At 41.2% G+C, this 19,631-nt stretch overlaps 1 protein-coding gene across 2 annotated transcripts in view; it reads right to left on the bottom strand.

Annotated features, from left to right (window-relative positions):
* The window catches only part of KIF5C (kinesin family member 5C), an 80,964-nt gene that overhangs the window by 10,191 nt on the left and 51,142 nt on the right, over nucleotides 1-19,631 (bottom strand). For both annotated transcript variants that reach the window (XM_082197976.1, XM_082197975.1), the window contains exons 12-22: nucleotides 17,426-17,601; nucleotides 16,089-16,157; nucleotides 13,760-13,966; nucleotides 11,781-11,927; nucleotides 10,234-10,422; nucleotides 10,001-10,118; nucleotides 7,824-7,900; nucleotides 6,282-6,391; nucleotides 3,513-3,614; nucleotides 2,424-2,484; nucleotides 686-757 (exon numbers count right to left, since the gene is read on the bottom strand). In XM_082197976.1, coding sequence (XP_082054102.1) covers nucleotides 686-757; nucleotides 2,424-2,484; nucleotides 3,513-3,614; nucleotides 6,282-6,391; nucleotides 7,824-7,900; nucleotides 10,001-10,118; nucleotides 10,234-10,422; nucleotides 11,781-11,927; nucleotides 13,760-13,966; nucleotides 16,089-16,157; nucleotides 17,426-17,601 — 1,328 coding nt within the window. The remainder of the gene's footprint in view (nucleotides 1-685; nucleotides 758-2,423; nucleotides 2,485-3,512; nucleotides 3,615-6,281; nucleotides 6,392-7,823; nucleotides 7,901-10,000; nucleotides 10,119-10,233; nucleotides 10,423-11,780; nucleotides 11,928-13,759; nucleotides 13,967-16,088; nucleotides 16,158-17,425; nucleotides 17,602-19,631) is intronic.

Raw genomic sequence — 19,631 nt, 5'->3', positions numbered from 1 at the left:
GCAGGAGGCACTCCCTCCTTTATGTGACAACCCTTCGCCTTTACCCCTCAAAAGGAGAGAAACTTCAATGTTCATAACAGTTTACCCTAGAAATGCATTTTCTTATTTTCATCATAACATCAAAAATTACTCAAAATCATGATATGGGCCTCTGATAGTCTTTGGAAAGCAGATTAGGCATAACAGATTTATATCATCATAACAGGCTGTAATGCTGCTATGAATATCATGGTTTCTACTGCTGATCTTCCCAGTGAGGCTTCCCGGTGCAGCCTTTGGAATGGATTGTTAATGGCAATATCCAATAGTTCCCTAACTCCACACCCCACCCCCCCAAGAAAATTGCCGAGGGTCTTGACAGACCACTTCTGCTTGTTGTGGCAAATGTAATGAACACATATATAGATGCTATATGATTTGTAATTGTATGATTACACATATGCCATGGACCCCTTAAATGAAGGCCACTGGTGGTCGTTAGAACTGTAGTTTGGGAACCCCTGGCATAGCCCATTAATATAGCTGCATGTGTGTTTGCAAGTATTTAAACGCAGCCAAGGTACACAGGCACTGCACTGCAAGGTGCATATATTACTGCTAGAGTGCTAAGTGTGTACATACATATGTAGGCCTAAGAAAAGAAGATTTTTGCACAATTATTCTCTCCCACAATATCTCAACTTACTTTTTTCACTCTGGTAGTGAGGTCTTGAACAAAGAGTCTGCGCAAGTTATGGAGGGTCTGAAGCTCTCTAGCCTGTAAACAAGTTTAAGAAAGCGTTAGCTTGACAATGACCTATTTGAAAAAAAGAAACACAAGGCAAGCATTTATGCCAGGTCTTACGGATGGGAATATTTCAAATAAATGATTGGGGCACTATGGTGGCCAAGAAGAAGAAAAAAGAAATTGACGTTAATGCTCCATTTAGTAGTTGGTATTCCTGAGCATGTGCTAAATTAAATCTCTTAATTCCTTATACATTAATTGTGCGTTAATGCAGGCTATATGTAATAATAAATAAGCACAATAAAAACCAGGGCTGTCTTGTGTTTTTGCTTCAGAACTGTATTTTTTTTATTTTTGTGAACATATGCAAATTTAACTGTGAATGAATTTATATGGCGAATTATGATTTCTTTAATCAGTTAAATTTGCATATGTTCACAAAAGAAAAAAATACAGTTCTGAAGCAAAAACGCACACGCTTTTTAAGATGATGTGCACAGACCTTAAATCAGGCATCATGTTAAATGAGATATCCCTCTTCCTCACATGAGGTTTAGTTGGGTTTGTGTGCAAGTCTCTATAGACCAGGGCCAGAACCTTCAAAAAATGCACACCATCTTAAATGCATAACTCACAACCATAAATGTACATCTGTTTGATGTTTTAGTCAAATTATAGTTTTGTTTAAAGCAGGCAGAATTTGAAAATTTCACACATTTCACTCACTTCAGGGAGAATACAACCAAGAAAATAATATATAACCTATTTGTGACTAACCTCTAACTTCACTTATATCTCTACAAACCGTATGCCACAAATAAATAATCTGGTGGAAGATGACTAAAACAGGGATTTGATTAGGTGCCATTGCTGTACAGAACGGAGTTACCCTTGTAAATATTAAGTTATTTTATTCATTTATAGACTGCCCTGCATACAATTATGATGCAGTAATACTAAAAATGTTAATATAAAATCATTAGTCATGAAATATTAGATTAACATTAGTGGTTTGTAGCTACTTGTGTCAATACAGCAGATGACAGGAGCAACACAGATCATCCAACCAAAACATCAGACGTGTGTCTTGAGTGAAGAAAACTCAATGATGGGACTGCTTGATAAACCTCCAAAGGAAGGCAGTTTCACAAGCAGGATGTTACCAGTGAGAAGGTCCTAGCCTGAGTCACCACATGACACACCATATCCCCTAATGGGACCATAAGAAGGGCCTCCTCAGCTGATCACAAGGTCCAGGCTGGCAGATATAGCGGCAGGCAGTCTTTCAAGTATTTGGGCCCTGAGTTGTTCAGGGCTTTACAAATTCAGCATCTAGACCTTGAATTGAGCCCAGCAACATACAGGCAGCCAGTACAGAGCTGGGAGAATGGGTGTTATATGACTCTGGTTTGATGCACTAGCCAAGTGAGTCCCTTGCTTTCTTCCTCCATGATACGCAAAACAGGAGGGAAGTTCGCCATTATGACACATGACCCACATGAACAGGCCATCTATATGAGCCCCTGTTTTTTATTTTAAGAAACCAAGGTATGCAGACTGAACCACATGTTTTCAAAAGACACAAAACAAACTAAAGGGAGCATACAAAATTCAAGTGTGAACTAAGTAGCGTCATCTCTAGTGACCTCTTTTTTCTTTCTTTTTTAAAGAGAGACACTGTAGATTTAGTACATACCACAGTTTCTTCCAGTCCCTTAAGATCTTCTCTTGCTTGTTCCCTTTTATCGTTAAGCAGTCTAGGCAGAGAAAAGACACTGCTCAACTCAAAAAATTAATTGGAATAACGTAAAGTTTCCAAGCGAACAAAACAAACATGCACACCTCAGCCTACTTATGCTTTCCTCAACCTAGAAACCAACACCTGTGCCCATCTCCTACCAAGCACTCCAGATCTCCTGCATTTTAAAAAGCTGCATCACAGAAGGAACTCGAAAAGATGCTGCTTCCCTATATGTTGCTGTGTATGCAAGGTGGGCAAACAAAGAACTGGAAGCAGCAAGGACAAACAGCAGCACTCCTCCATCTGGAGTACCAAGGGAGCGCAGTGTCTTTCCTGCCCAGAGGGAGGCAGGGCAGGCAGGCAGTTGTGGATACTGCAACAAAAACGGTCCTTGGTGGCACTGTAGCCACAGCAGCTACTGAAGCATAACCATCTGTGATGGCAGCCATATGCAGCCCCAGGATTCAGTCCGTTTCAAGAATAAATAGAGAAGCATTTTCCATGCATTTTTACATGGGGTGGTGGTGGTGGGAGGTCTGGCGCAAACAGAACACCCAGCAGAATTAGCCCTGTTGCAGGTGCTGGATAACACTCATTCTGCACTTGTTAGAAATCTCTCTTTTAGTTTAGCAGCACCTATGTACACTTTGGAACACTCTTCCTGTTGACATCTGGCTGCAATCTTTTCACAGCAGGCTTAAAACATTTTTGTTTAGTCAAGACTATCCAGACATGTAGAAGTAGACATGTGTTTTTTTAGCTTACTGTTGGTTTCAATCAAGTTATGAATGTTTTAAGTACTTGTGTGTGTGTTTAACTGCTCTCTATTGGTAATTTTAATGTTTTGCTTTTGTAAAACTGATCGGCGGTTCTATTACCATCAAGGAGTACATAAATTTTGTTACGTAAAATAAAGATCAATTTTCCTTATGTTTCTGTCCTGGAGTAGTGTGTTATCATAGGGAGCCAGGATTGGTTGGATGAAACATTACTGGAATGCAAGATATTAAAGAATAATAAGAATAGATTGCCATGCAAACTTACATTAGCTTCTCCAGCTTCTTTTCCCGTTGCTGATCTTCTGCTTTCAATCTTTCATAGTCCAAACTCAGTTTTTCTTGTTCCAGCTGCAGCTTCTGATTCATACTGAGACAAAAGAAAAGGAAAAAGGAATGAAAAGAAACCTTCCGTTCAAGAAGCCTTAAAGTTAGTCAACGCTTATACATTTACTCATGACAGAAAGACTCTACACAATAACTCTCTGGGAAATTTTATTGATAAGACATCTTGCCTCTTTAGAAAATTTCCCTTTATACACATCAGACAACACAACACAATACTTACCTTGTTACTGCTTCTCTCTCGGATTATTCACATGCATCCAAAACATAAAATGGCAATTCCTCTCTACAAGTGTGGACTTAATGCTAACTATTTCAAAAGTCAAAAAGCCTAGATCAGGGATGAAAAGCCTGCAGCCCTCCAAATATTGTTGGACTCCCAACTTTTGTCATCCACAACTAGTACAGCTAGAGGTCAGGGATGCTGGGAGGTGCTGTGAAGAGACCCTTGCGGCTGGTTTTGAAATTGCAGCTAGTACAGAATGCTGCAGCCCAGCTTTAAGCTGAAGCCACTCCATGTCAACATATTATGCTGAAGCTGAAAAGCTCTGCACTAGCAGCCAATACACTGCTAAGCTAAATTCAAGATATTGTTGTTATAAAGTCCTAAGCTGCCTAAGACTTAGGTTACCTGAAAGACCGCTTTATACATCTGCCAGATCACTGGGATCACCTGGAGAATTCCTTCTGGCCGTCTCATATTTGTTTGTGAACTAAGGCTTCTAGCATAGTGGCACTAGTAATTTGGAATGCTGCTCCTATTGAAATCAGGCAAGCACCGACAAACTTGGTGCTTCACCACCTGCCAAAAACATTTGTTTCACCAAGCTTTGCAGAATTAATTTGATTCCTTCTTGGCCATTGTGATTCAGTCTTGGTATTCCGTCATTTCATGATGTTAAGGTAAAGGTAAAGGGACCCCTGACCATTAGGTCCAGTCGTGACCGACTCTGGGGTTGAGGTGCTCATCTCGCTTTATTGGCCGAGGGAGCCGGCGTACAGCTTCCGCGGAGGTCATGTGGCCAGCATGACAAGCCGCTTCTGGCGAACCAGAGCAGCACACGGAAACACTGTTTACCTTCCCGCCAGAGTGGTACCTATTTATCTACTTGCACTTTGACATGCTTTCAAACTGCTAGGTTGGCAGGAGCAGGGACCGAGCAACGGGAGCTCACCCCGCCACGGGGATTCGAACCACTGACCTTCTGATCAGCAAGTCCTAGGCTCTGTGGTTTAACCCACAGTGCCACCCGCGTCCCTTCATGATGTCAGAATGCTTTTATTTCAAACCACCATGACTTCTATTATTTTTGTTACTTACTAATCGCCTTCCATGTGTATTTCTCAAGGTGATGTACACAATATAAGAAAAAATAGCTAAGATGAAGTTTAAAAGAACACAGAAAATGTAAGCAAATGAACTGGAAAATGATCAAAGGAGGCGCCCACGGCAAAGTCTTGTTCATCCAGCCGGGAAAGCTTCTTGTGACAAAAATGTCTCCAGTTTGTTTCTGGAAAGCAGATATAGTGGGCACCTGTTGCATTTTAACAGGAAAGCTGTTCCACAGAACGTGGACAACCACACTAAAAGCCCTTCGCCAAGTTACTCTGGAGAGGGCTTCTGATTGCCTTGGAATCTTCAGGAGAAAATCTTCCATAGACCCCAGTGACCTACTTGGCATTTAAGGGATAAGGCAGGTAAGTTGGTCCTGAGATGTATAGGGCCTTATAGGCTAGTACCAACACCTTGGCCCAGTGCAGATTGGCAGCCAGTAAGGTGATATATACTGGCACTAGTTTGCCTCCATAAGAAACCTAGCTGCTGAATTCTGCCCTAGCTACAGCTTCCAGACCAACCTCAAGGGCAGCACATAGAGGCAGGAAGTGCACTTAGCTTGAAAATGTTCCTTTCCCATTCATTGTTTTACACATTCTTCTTGCTAAAAAATTGTAACGGGGTGGGGAGCAAACCTATGACTGGATGCTGGTTTTAGTAATATTGTATTTGTTTTTCTATTTAACATGGCTTGCATGTAAATAGCTGATTGGTCATGATCAGATATTCATCATCCTCTCCTCCAAATTTACCACTGCTTTTTTCCCCTGCATCACTGAATTCAGTAAGGGTTTCTTCCACATTTTCACTTCCTAGTTATAAGCCTTGTGTCTTTGTTTGTCTCTGCTTCCCTATAGAGTTGTATAGAACAGCCTGGTCCCTTTCCTATTAAGCATCCACCGCCTATATCCATTTCAAGCTTTTCCTCCCACTCTTCTTCATTTCCATCATCTAGCTTTGCCAAAGTCAAAGCTGTATCATCCCCAATCATTTTGATATAGTTTCTCAGTAGCAGCTTCTGAAGCAGTCTTAAGTCTGCTCAAACATTTATTACACCATGTGATTTATAAAGCAAAATAACTGAAAATATTTCTAGCTTTCAAGTCTTTGAAATTCATTAAATGCAGTTTTCTGCACTTTCTTTACTCGATATCATTAGCAGGAGGAGGAGAAGAAGAAAACCCTGAACAGATACATCCACAGAAATAGGCCTCTGGGGTCCTAATGAGATGTTTGCCAATAAAACTAGATAAGAATAAATCATCAGCAGTTTGCAGTTGTGTGTGCACAGAAAGAAAGAGAGGGAGAGAGAGAGATGGAAAGGAAAGCCAACAGGAAAGGAAAGCATGATCTTACTCTCTGATCTCGTCAATGGTTTTCTGCTTCTCCTCAATCTCATCTCGCAGCCTGGACAACTGCTTCTGGTGAGCTTCCCTGTGACTCTCCATCTGTTGCTCTAGTGTCTTCTGCTCATAAAAGAGAGAGGTGAATAAAATTACACAACTTTGCCTTTTTGACCGTGGTTTTATCCAGTATTTCTGAAGTAGCTCAGAACTGCATATATTCCCATGGATTCCTCTTTGCTTTTTTAAAAGCAGCTGTGAATAATAACTTGCTTGATACAAATTGATTCTGCCTTCTTTAGTAAAAACTCCCACATGCATACACTGCCAGCTATTGCTGGCATGTATTTGTACCAACCATGGTCACACCTATGGATCAAAACTCCACTTAGAATACACAGGGGTGCAACTAATTCCAGCACTAATGCTGTACCAACATGTTGTCCTTTGTGTTTGCCTGGGTGGCCAATCTGTTGCCCTCCTTTTGTTGTTGGACTCCAACTCCCATCAGCTCCAGACAACATGACCAAAAGTGAAGGATGATTTGAGTTGTAGTCCAGCAACTTCTAGAGAACAATCTGTTTCCCACCCCTTAGCCCTTAAGGTAAATAGATGACCTGTTTGCTTAAACCAGCACTGGGCATTAATAGTAGTGTGCACATGAAGTGCCAGGGAATACAATAGTTTATAGAAGCATGCTGTAAAAAGGATAATTAGCAACTTAAGTCAGGGATAGCTAACCTGTGGCCCTACAGATGTTGTTGGAATCTATCAGCCCTGTCAGCATAGTTAGGGCCAACAGGAACTCTAATTGATCATCACCTAGAAGGTCCACAGGTTCCCCATCCCTGACTTAAGGCCTGGGTTATAGCGCAATGAATGTTCAGCTACTATAATTTGTTGGATGGGATCCATATGCTTTTCATTTCTTTACAGGGGTATCGCACAATTCAAATACTCAAGCTGCATGTTACAAATATAACGAGCACTTATTGGACAGTTCCTGTGACTTCACAGCTCTACAAGTCCCATTCCACCCAACCCCTACATACAAAAATGCAATATAGTTTGGTTTTTTAAGTTGCTGTTGGCTGTGCTCCATCAGCATCAAACAACTCACTCAGCTTCTTCGCTACCATTTCAAGAGCATCAATGGGATTTAAACACACACACATTTGCTTGCTGGTTGTCTGCTCCCCTGTTAGCAATGTCTGGACAACATCTAGTAGATAAGGTAAACCTCAGCATACCTACCCCATGCACTCTTATGCAGCAAACCTATCCTTCCTTTTAATTATGTGAGCATGGAATAATCTGCAACTGGTAAGGTTAGTACAAATAACTACCAAGAATATAATACAATGGTTTAAAAAATACACATTTGGTAGGGTAGCTCTTCCACCGTACGGCAAACAGAACAGATTTCTTAATGCACACGTGTGCCTTTGACATGTTGTTCAAAAGTACAAAACAGCATTACAAGTGCACCTTGTCATGACTTTGAGAAGTATTATTGGTGAGAAACTGATCTCACAATTGTACTGTACAATGTTACCTTCATTTCCTCTGCATCCTGCAGCAAGGTTAAATGCTCCTTCTCTTTATCTTTGAAACTGACTTCATGCATTTTTTCTGTTAAAACAAAAATTAAAGCTGAGCAACTCCTGTTTGATTTTATGCGGTTTAAACAAGATAGCATTCAGGGCCCTAAACAATCTACCTCTTCAAGCAGAAGACACCACTTCACATACTTCTATCTCCTGGCATTTGGACTTGTTTACAATGGCAACAAAACCTAAGGGAATCCATTTCCCGCATTAACAGCTGCTTCATTGGAACAAGCTACATTTAGCCTATGATTTCCAAGAGGTGCTTTTGGGGTGGGGGGAATGGGCACCATACCCAGTCCCATCTGTCTACTAAAATAGCATATTGTATGTGCTAAGACCTTTTTCTTTTTCTTTTTTGCTACAGCCTGCTCATCCCAGTCACTGCTAATTCAGAGCATAGCAGTCCTTCCTTAGGGCCAATTTCCAAGACTAATTCAGAATGCCAGGAACACTATTTAGTTGCAGATCCATGGAGATTTCAGCACATGAATGCAAATCAGCACTGGAGGATAGGATATAAATCAGGGGTGGGAAGCCTGTGACTTTCCAGATGTTGCTGGCCTACAACTTCCATCACCCCTGAGCACTGGCCATGCTTGGGAGGGGGGGCTGATTGAGGTTCAAGTCTATAACAATATATGGAGAGCCACGGGTTCCACACTCCTGATATAAATCTTAGAAGTCTACTCAGCCTCTGGCGGCCCCACAAAGCTGCCAGGAGAAGGTTGAGTTTTGAATCACACTGCACTGCACGAACCACACAAGATTCTCACATGTTGAATCAGATGATAAAGGATGCTTATGCAGCACATTTATTCTGCAGTGCAGGGGGGGGGAGATCAGATCAAATAAGACATTGCAAATGAAGAAGAAGAAGAAGAAGAGTTTGGATTTGATATCCCGCTTTATCAAAGGAGTCTCAAAGCAGCTAAAAATCTCCTTTCCCTTCCTCCCCCACAACAAACACTCTGTGAGGTGAGTGGGGCTGAGAGACTTCAGAGAAGTGTGACTAGCCCAAGGTGACCCCGCAGCTGCATTTGGAGGAGCGGAGACACGAACATGGTTCACCAGATTATGAGTCCACCGCTCTTAACCACTACACCACACTGGCTCCGAAGAAGCATTGCTCCACCCAGATCAGACATGTCATTAGCCTTAACCAGTCTGAAATGCTATTTGAGTCCTCAGCAATGAGGAGGGTGGTTGTCCTTATTCCTGCCCAAAACATGATAATAGAGGCTCTTCCCATCCGAGTCAGATTGATATCTTTATTCAGGGAAGTTAACTGTACAGGCTCTGAAGCAGGTGCAGTGTAGGACTCAAGAGTTCAGGAGCTAGACAGGAAGTTCAGGAATAGATGGAAGCAACAGAGATGTCTCCACATCACTCCAGCCAGGCTTTTAAAGATGAGGCATGGTGATCTTACGCATGAGACCCTCTTGCCTCACAGATGTGTCTACTTCATAGGGGCACATCCCATCTGGACGGGTGAATCTATTCCCATCTATGGAGTCAATGCCTGGTCCTCAGAGGCGATGCCGCATCTCGCCTTCTGACTCCTTTGTTCATCTCCCTCTCAGCCATCCTCAGCAGCCGGCTGATGTTCTCTACTCCACAGGATAGGTGGAAAGGGGAGAACCTACATCCCGCATTCCCTTCCTCCTGCTTCCTCCTCATCCAACTGAGCCTGCCAATCCATGTCCAATCCCAGTGGAGCTGTAGGGCTCATTACAGTGGTAGGAAAGAAGGTAACTGCAATAGAAAAAGCCTCACCAAAATTCAGCATCTCCTGAGAAAAGCAGAAGAAAGCCCAAGGTCACATACATTTAAAGTGCTGTTGTACCACATTAACTGTTATGGCTTCCTCCAAACAATCCTAGGAACTGCAGTTTGTTAAGGGTGCTTAGAGTTGCTAGGAGACCCCTCACAGAGCTACAATTCCCAGTTCCATTAACAAGCTGCATCTCCTTGAATTGGTGTTTTTTTGGGGGGAGGGGGAAGCCATGACAGTTTAAGTGGTGGAAGAAAACTTTAAATGTACGGTGCAGATGTGACCCAAGAGGGCTGTTTTCAGCTCAGAAGAGGCAAAACATAAAACTGGGAACGCTTGAAAATATTGTACCTTGAGCACGCAATTTGGCCAACTCCTCATTAAGTGAATCCTGTGACTCTTCTAGCTGCCTTCGTTTATGCTCCATGTTCTGCATGTAGTCTGTGAGAGACTTTATCTTTGCTTCATGCTTTGAAAGATGTAAGCGAGAAAAAATATATATTTAATATGCACAGAGGCAAATTAATTGGACTGGTTAGTGGGTGGAGGAAGGGGGGGATAAAGAGAGAAAGCACTCTAATAACCTGAGAGATAAGGAGTTGACAAGCGGCAAGTTCCCTCTCGCTGGCATTCATCTTCCTGTTGGAGTCTATCTGGGCACTCTCCAGCTGCTTGCTACGGTTCACCAGAGATTTCACCTCGGACTTCATCTTACTGATGTAGAGCCTTGCCATGGTGAACTCCTCCTCAATCACTCCATTCACATCTGCTAACTGAACATCCAAAACAGTTGCATGGTGAACATGTACCAGTAAATTCAATTTGTTACTACCGAGATGCTCAACTCTGTTGGCATTAGGCAATGGAAATCAGCCCGGTTTGTACTGGTCTTCCCTTACTGCCAGTGATGCTGAAGTTCTGGAATGCTTTCCCAATAGAGGCTCACCTTGCTCAATTCTAGATGCCAAATTTAAGATATTTAAATCTATTATGTATTTTAAATGGCAACCAGCAGAGTTGTTGTTGTTGTTGTTTTGAAGCATTATATATATTCTAAAGTTTTAAAGTTGGAAAGAAAGAAGCTTGGGAAATTGTCACCATCCAGCTCCCATAGAGGCCCCTCTGTCCCCCAACTGCCATCACAGGGACATCTGAAGGACCATTTTGCCCTCAGGCAACTGAGAAGCAATAACAGCTTGTCCTAAAGACACAAGTTGCCTTTTCCATTACATTGTAGCTTCTTCCCCCCTCCCCAAAAAAATCAATACTTATTGTTTTATAATCTTATGTAAACTGCTTTGTGAGGTTTGACTGAAAAGTGGTATATAAATAGTCTTGATAAATAAATACTTCATTTACCAGAAGACGCAATAGGTATTATGGTAAAGGTAATGGTAAAAGACCCCTGGACGGTTAGGTCAAGTCAAGGGCAACTATGGGGTGCAGCGTTCATCTCGCTTCAGGCCGAGGGAATTGGTATTTGTCCATAGACAGCTTTCCGGGTCATGTGGCCAGCATGACTAAACCACTTCTGGTGCAACGGGACACCGTGATGAGTGCCAGAGCGCACAGAAATGCCGTTTACCTTCCCGCCGGAGCGGTACCTATTTATCTACTTGCACTGGCATGCTTTCGAACTGCTAGGTTGGCAAAAGCTGGGATAGAGCAACGGGAGCTCACCCCACTGCACAGATTTGAACCGCCAACTTTCCAATCAGCTAGCCCAAGAGGCTCAGTGGTTTAAACCACAGCACCACCAGCTCCCCTTAACAATAGGAATTAGAATAGATTGCTGGATACCCTGCTTTTTATTTAGATCAATGTAGACAATATTCAAAATCTAGAAATCCTATCCAGAAATGCTTGGACTTGCCATGCAGAAGTTTCTCAGCTCACAGTAGTTTCCCCATGAACCTCCAAGTATTTCATATGTTTATGGGTTCAACTTTTAAATGAAAGGACCTATCAGCAATTCCAGCCCTTTGGATACACAAACTGCCTGGCAAAATGAATTGGGAAAAGCTCACTTGTTCATGAGTTTCAGGAACATAGTAAGAGAAACAAGCTTTGCAGTCCAGCCTGCCAATGAAGTTAGATAATCCCATTTAAGATTTTAAAAAATTCAACTTACTGTTTTAACGTCATTAGTGCCAATGATTCCTCCAATCTCGCCAAGGTCCTTAAGCAGTAAATTCAAGATCTCAGTAGCTCTCTTCTTCTGATGGTTACTGAGTTCTTGCAACTGACCCAACTCTCTCTGTGTAGTTGTCAGGGCAGACTGCAAAATAATGAACAGCAGTGAAGACTTCACACTTGTTGCAGCAATTGAACATTTCTGAGATTAAGCTGGTGTTTGCCGCATTAAAAGTTTGTGTTCTTGAACACCCAAGGATAAAAACGAAGGAATCACAGCCAATCTGTGTAGCTGTGCCATCCTCAATAATGAATTAAACACAGACACTAAAATACTTTATACTGGTACCACCAGAAATTCCTGTATGGTTCTGTAAGTAGTCTGTTCCAAATCCTATTAAGTACCAATCCAGAGATTCGATAGGGAATTGTACACTAGAATTTGAACATGTGGACTCTACACAAGAATATGTCTTTGTACATAAAATGTCTGTTTACACGCAGCCTCAGCATTTCCCACAGTTCAAATATCCCAGGTTTCGCTTAAAGTATGAAAGTTTCCCTTTGCGTATGAAAACTACTCAAATCAGAGTATGCCCCTGCTGGCTTCTAAGTAGTAGCTAGAGCTAAAATCACTAGAGATAAATCAGAATGGACCAAGTTGGAGGTGGGTGAGGGTACCTCATTGCTTATGTTTAGTCTAAGTTAAGGGTTGGTGGCAAAATCCTTACAGAAAACAAGAAGCAGCAACCAAGAGAGCTTTTTAGAATGACATGAACACAAATAAACTGGAAGAACTGCAATGTGTATTATAGCAATAAGACTGCTCTTTCCATCTCAGACCCTACATCTTCACTGCTGAGTGACATGCCATTGGTCTCCCTTTCACAGCTACATCATGAAGACCAGGCATTGAGCTTGCTTTCTTTTTATTAACAGTGTAAGCAAGCTACTCTTAATTTCTCTTGAGATTGTATTCTTTCAGCAAAAACCATTCAATGGTAACAGGAAAACTTCCCTCTTCCATTTGCCTATCCACCCTGTTTCAGCTAATGTTCTTCCAATTAAAATCTGCACAACGTAACTGCTCCCCGGTGTCCATATGCAGAGGAATGGTACTCTGCCTTCTCATATATCTGTCATACATAAATGAACAAAATGTAAAAATGGATGCACCAATGTTTTTATTATTATTGTTATTTCCCTACTCTTAATTCTGCAACTGCATACAATATGTGTTTATGTGGCATTCTCTGATATGTTGTTCACTACCTTGAACACCATCAATAGTAGAAGTTTGCAAAAGATGTAATTAAAAAATATGGTTTTACCCTTAGCACCTGAAACAGGTCACTACTTTGGAGTATAGCTAATCCTCATAATCTCATTCGTACTTATTATAATCCTTTTCCCTCATTACCTAAATGGGGAACAAAGATTTGAGACACACTGGCTTAATTGCCTATTGAGTCTCTGGCCAAGCTGGAATATGAGCACAACAATTTATAGGGCTACTGCACTGGCTCTTGATGTGGATGTGAAAAGATTGCCAGAAGCTAAAGAAGCAATGTAACAGTATACAAGGGAAAGAGACCGAGACGTTAAAAAAAAACCACCACATAAATAAGGTATTTTAGTGAACTTTGTGGTGGCAATAGCACTCTACCTCAGTCTACCTCAGAATATAACAGCATGAAGTGCAGACAAATGTGGACATGAACTGGGTGAAAGCTTACACATACTTACCTAACAATAGGGGCCACTGGACTCAGTAGTATGCACTGCTGAGTAAACGTTAATAAAATAAAGCTGCACATCTTATGTTTAAACAGCTAGTTTTAGAAATCCACAGCTTCTCTTGAAATTAGGAAGATATCATTGTTGATTCTAGAATGCATTTCCAGATTTCCAGAATGATGTACATGTAGACACGCATGCACATGCACACGCACACACAGAGAGAAGGATTGTTCTTACTGTTTTCTGTGCAAGTTCGTCAGCTAGCTGTTCATTAGCTCTCAGCTTGTCCTCCACTTCCTGTGACTTCTGGTCATAATTAACAGCCAGTTCCTCCAGAGCCTGAAGAACTTCTTTCACTTCCTCTTTCGCAGCTTCATTTTCAAGCTGGAGACGAGTGAGTTCCTCTTGGATCTTCTCATAATCTCTCCTAGTGGAAGCCAAAAGCTACAAAGAGATGGAAACATTAAGATTGTGTAACTCTTGGGTTAAAAGGAGGACCATTATGACACAGGCAATGTGAGTGAAAACGGCATAAACCAGACATTGGAAATAGAATTGGAAACAGGAGATGTTTGTGGAAGTGGGAAGGAATCGCTGAAACATCTCAGTGAGAGCAGAAGAGAAGCAGGGCTTGTAAACTGCCCCAACTCTTCTGAATCTTCCATTTGGCCATTATTAATAGAATAAATTATAACATGCTTAAGAGTAACAAACTGTAATTCAGGGTTTAGAAGAATTCTAGTATACTGCATGATACTCCACAACAACAGAAGCAAGAATGTTGCTTGCTCACACATAACAGTACAAGAGTGGGCTGAAAAAATCTTTTTATTTACGAATTATATTTCTCTGCAGCCCCATAACTCAGGTTCTCTGGGCAGCATACATAAAAACCAACAAGAATAGATAATTGGTCCACCAACTCAATGTGATGCCCTCCAGACATTGTTCATCAACACTCCCATCAACCCCACTAAGCCAAATCCAACTTTCCCCACTTCCCAACTGATCACACCCTTCTGATTCATCCCTACACTAAGATCAATCTTCAGCACTTTAGAAGCACCCAGTGAGAAGCTTTTAGCCTGCCCACCCCTGTGGAAAGCCAACACTTCCTCCATAATTCAAAAGGTTATGGTCCAATAAAAAAGATGGGAGACGTTTGTAAAAGGCCTTTTGGACATTATTTGTTCATTATGTGTTGAACCATGTATTTTTGTGAATGTGCATCTAACCTGTGAACACAATACCTCCTTATATTTTCACCTACTCGTCAACACATGAGACGCTTGTTATAGAAAGCCATGGAGTCTACGAGCATTTAGACCACGGGCTATGCTAGAAGGAGGTAAAGATAAGCCTACGAATTTGTATTAATCCTATCTGAACTTATAGAAAGTGGCATTTCTGGGATAGTAGGCCATGTATTCCAGTTACAAAGTTTAAAAATGTTTCAATAAGCTATCCTTGCAAAATGGGAAGATATCAAAAGAATTAATCATCACAATGTTAAATATCTGTCCAAAATAAGGGTTAGAACTGTGATCACGCCAAGTGAACATGACAGACTAAAAAGCAGACCACATCAACATATCCATTACATCTAGCTTCTACATATGCACAAAACTTTAGCATTCACATTCAACATACGGTCTATTTAGTCCCAGCAATTGATTTTGTGATGCACAAAAAAGTTAATCAGTGGGACTAGAATGTGAAAGATATTAGAACAGCATGTTCCCCTTTTTGTAACACTTATGCTAGCAATGAATCTGCTAGCTTAATCAGCCAGAAATAAGTGTGCTGGCTAATTAAGGAAAGCCATCATTAAGGCAGACACCCTGAAGCCCATCTATCACTGAGCTCATCACAAAGAACAGCAGAAAGCACTAGAGAATACAGTAAACAGGGAACAAAATTAAGCAAAAGCACGCTCCATTCCTAAGCAGAGAACAGAGTGCCAAAAATTAATGGCAAAGGTTTTTTGCTTTTGGTCAACAGCTGGTTTTCCTAGCAGACTGTTTGAGGAGCATAGTACAATGATGGAGAACTTGTGGCCCACCTGATGTGGTTGGACTACAAGTCCCATCATCCCTGACTACTGGTCATGCTGGCTGGGGCTGGTGGGAGTACATATCGAAGGACACAGGGTCTCTAACCCTGGTCTAGTGCATTAATTTCCACCCACTGAAGCACTGATGTCTCTAGGTTAGCAACCAGAAGGTTACATTTGGAATTTCTCAGTGGGGTCTGGATTTGACCAAGGGGTCTCCAGTGTTACTGCCTCCTATTTTTAAAGCTAGTAGCACTTTATTAGTATGGGCATCATTTTCTTTTTTAAAAAAAACAAGAAAAATCTTCCAAGTTGCAGAGCAAGATGAACTGAGAAAAGGGTGAGCTGCTGCCTAATAGCAAACAAAACCATGAATAGCAAATGAAACATCAGTTGAATTAGGTTTAAAATGAGGGTTAGGATGGTGGGGCAGGGAGAAGATATAGGGAAATGCCCATTTTAAAAGGTCATAATAATTATTGTCACAATAATATGCTTTGGGCTAATATTTACCTCATCTTGATCCAACATCTGCTGCTTTAGTTTCTCTGCCAATTGACTCTGTTGATTGATTTCATCATCCTGCAATATGTGAAAAAAACTATCAGGAGCTTCTTCCCCTTTTTCTACATTCGTTAAAGCTTGTAACCAACACAAAATGGATGCAATATTGGAGTGAAATAAATATTCTACAGAAAAAAGAAATATCCTTCAAAGCAGACACAAAACTGTAACTGGCTTCATCCTGCTTTCTTTAAATCACCTGCATAATGTGGTTGTAAACATTGCTTGAAATTGGAATCTGCTTCTAGTAACAGTGCCATTTTATATAAATACACTACAGATTTATAACAAAAAAATCCCTTACTTTATTAAGTGAGAATTCATGCAATAAAACTGCTGATAGTTTAAAGCACCCAAGTTGTTTCATATAGGGTATGACATATATTATTTTACTTTGCTGTTTGCTGTTTAAAACAAATTGTTTCCCCCTTCTTAGCAGAAGCTCTTGCTTTTGCAGAGATAAAGAGAAGCATGTGCTTCCTGTAGATTCCTGAACATTTATCCAAAATCAAGAACAAACTTCAGAGTGTTCAGTGCAATACAGTGGTGCCCCGCAAGACGAATGCCTCGCAAGACGAAAAACCCGCTAGACGAAAGGGTTTTCCGTTTTTCAATGCACTTCGCAAGACGAATTTCCCTATGGGCTTGCTTCACAAGACGAAAACGTCTTGCGAGTCTTGCGGGGTTTTTTTGCTCCCCCCCCTTTTTCTAAGCCGCTAAGCCGCTAATAGCCTTTTAGCCGCTAATCCGCTAAGCCTTTAATAGCCGCTAAACCGCTAATAGCGCTAATCCGCTAATAGGGTTGCTTCGCAAGACGAAAAAACCACTAGACGAAGAGAATCGCGGAACGGATTATTTTCGTCTTGCGAAGCACCACTGTATATAGTTATACCTGCGCCATGTGCCAACAAAATCACCCCCTCTCCTTTGCTCTCTTAATGGCCCATCACTTAGGTGATTAACCCAAAATAGGAAGTTAGCCTGGCTTACATTTTTAACAACTGATGGACCCAGGGATTCAAGAGGGGTCTGGCACCTCCAAATCGCATAACTGTACATATGGCTGGGACAATGCATTATTAGTTGTTCAAAAGTGACAGGAATGGAGTTCGGTTAACATTTTTCAACTATAATGACCACAAAACTTGTGAGATTTTACACCACCAGTTTTCTATTTTGCACACTTCGAAGCATGTGGTGGTTTTGATGAATAAAAAACACTCTTTAAACAAAATCTACAGTAGTCGTCAAGACATAATTAAGTTGAAAGGAAATAATTTCTAAACCTTATCATCCAATTGTCTGTAGAGACTAGTAATCTCTTCATCGTATTTCCTCTTCTCCTCAGTTGTGATACTGGCAACAACAGGTGCAATATTATCGATAATGGGTGTATTGTCACATGGCTCCAAATTCTTTTGGTCCTTAGCACTGATCTGTTCATCCTCAGGAACAGCCTCTCCTGCAAACACATCTCAGTACAATCAGTGGTAATACAAAAAGTCCAAAAAGCAAGGAATCAATATTTAATCTTCAAAGTCCTTTGGAGACTTAAATCTACAGTCCTTATAATTGAAGGCCTCCATGCCTGATGGTCTCTCAGAACCAGCTGAAATAAAAAGCAAATTAGTTTGCCTTAAGGATCATAACTACGTTGTCAGAAGTAGCGATCAGAACTACGGTGGAGTAGATATACAGAAACAGCAGAACAACAGGAGGCAGCCATCCTGCCAGCCCCATGTTTCAGACCACATTTCATTATTCCTCCAAAGAACCTATACATCTGGTTACTATGAGCTATATCAAGGTAGTGACAAAAGCTCTTAAAAACAGTCATCTACTCTGCAATGTTAACATTGAGCATATTCAAAAAGTCTCATGGTGAAAGCTTTTCTCCATACTAAAGTCTCTGCCCCACCATCATACAAACAGGGGCAGCACAAAAAAAATAACTGCAGTAGCAAACATGCCCGATTATGATGAATGGCAACTTCACTTGGAAAGAAAGCATACTTGTGTTCAAAAATCCAATATTTTAAGTCAAGTGCTAAATCACAAGTGCATATTACAACTAAGAATTTTGTGTTTGCTTCAGTAATGAATATAATTAACCTTTAGAGTACTGACTCACTGAAAAGATCTAGAAACAGAACTGAAGGTGGTTTTTAAGGGGCCTATGATTATGAAACAAAATTTTCAATACTTTTTATAGGTATTTAATTTTTATTTTTTTTTAAATCCTCTACAGCTCTCTCTGCATTTCATAATTAAAACTGAAATTCTTTGCAGCTATCTGGAATAAGGGGGGCAGGGAGTGAATCCGTTAGCATTAGCTCACTGAAGTCTGACATGATCACCACCCCCAAAATTACCTTATTTTCCTCTTATCCAGAGTGCACAGCAATAATTGCTCTTTATGTTACTATTAGCAACAGAATTGCTGTTCCCTATGTATTGAAGTTCTATCTGGGGGGGGGGGGAATTGTGAGTTGGAAATACTGTGGGCTGCAGCCTGTAGTGAAGGATTTAAACCTAAATGTTAAAATCCTACCTAAGAAATAGCCACTACTTCACAGTCCACACCCCAGAAAAATGTAAAACAGAATGCTTGTTTTCATTTTGAAAATGCTGAAGTGTTGGCAATCTTCTCCTGCTCTGATGCTCCAACTACCCAAGATCAAGGGCTGATTCACACAGAGAAAATGAGTGTGCGGTGAAGAAGATACTCACACATTCCCACTGGCCATGCCTGTTCAGCCTGATGTTCACATGTCGAATGGAATGTTGGAATGGGAAGAAAAAACGTTCATGGCCAATCCATTTAGCACATACCAACAATTTTGAGAAGACTGAGTAGGGAGGCACAATGCCATGCCCTCACTACTACGGGAATATAAGAAGATTGCTGGATTAGGCCAATGGCCCATCTAGTCCAGATCTGGTTCTCACAATGGCAGGCCGGATGCCTGTGGGAAACCCTCAAGTAACACAGTTGAAGCCTTGCATGAACCAACCCACAGATACAAAAAGTGCAGGCTGAAAACAGAAAAAGGCCACGGTGGTGGGGAAAGCACAGCCCTTCTGCCAATTCTAACCTTAAATGCAATTAGAAAGGTGATAGTACTTTGCACTCCACCTTATCCAATATGCCGCTGCATAATTGTATGGGCAGCCTCAAAAAACAACAAAAAAAGTTATTTAGCCAATCCTGATTTATTTAAGATCCTTGCTGGCTCTTTTCCTATATGCTTTTTTTCTTCTTCTTACACATTGGGCGGAAAACCCTACCACAATCCTGCGAACCACTTTCTGCTAGGCCAACTGAAATAAGTTGGTCTATTTCCAAGGTTTCTTCTGCAATATTTCACTTACAGGCAGTTCTGGTGACACACTAGAGAAGAATGCCTGTCTCTTTACAGTTGAAGGCAGCAGTTCCGGAGGCTATGTTGCTATTTTTGAAAGCACCAGAAAAGTTAAAGAGTGGCATGTCTG

Source organism: Podarcis vaucheri (genome assembly GCF_965113315.1).
Source record: "Podarcis vaucheri genome assembly, chromosome: 1".
NCBI lineage: Eukaryota > Metazoa > Chordata > Lepidosauria > Squamata > Lacertidae > Podarcis > Podarcis vaucheri.
Note: the sequence above shows the minus strand (reverse complement) of the source record. Positions and strands in the feature narration are given on the sequence as shown.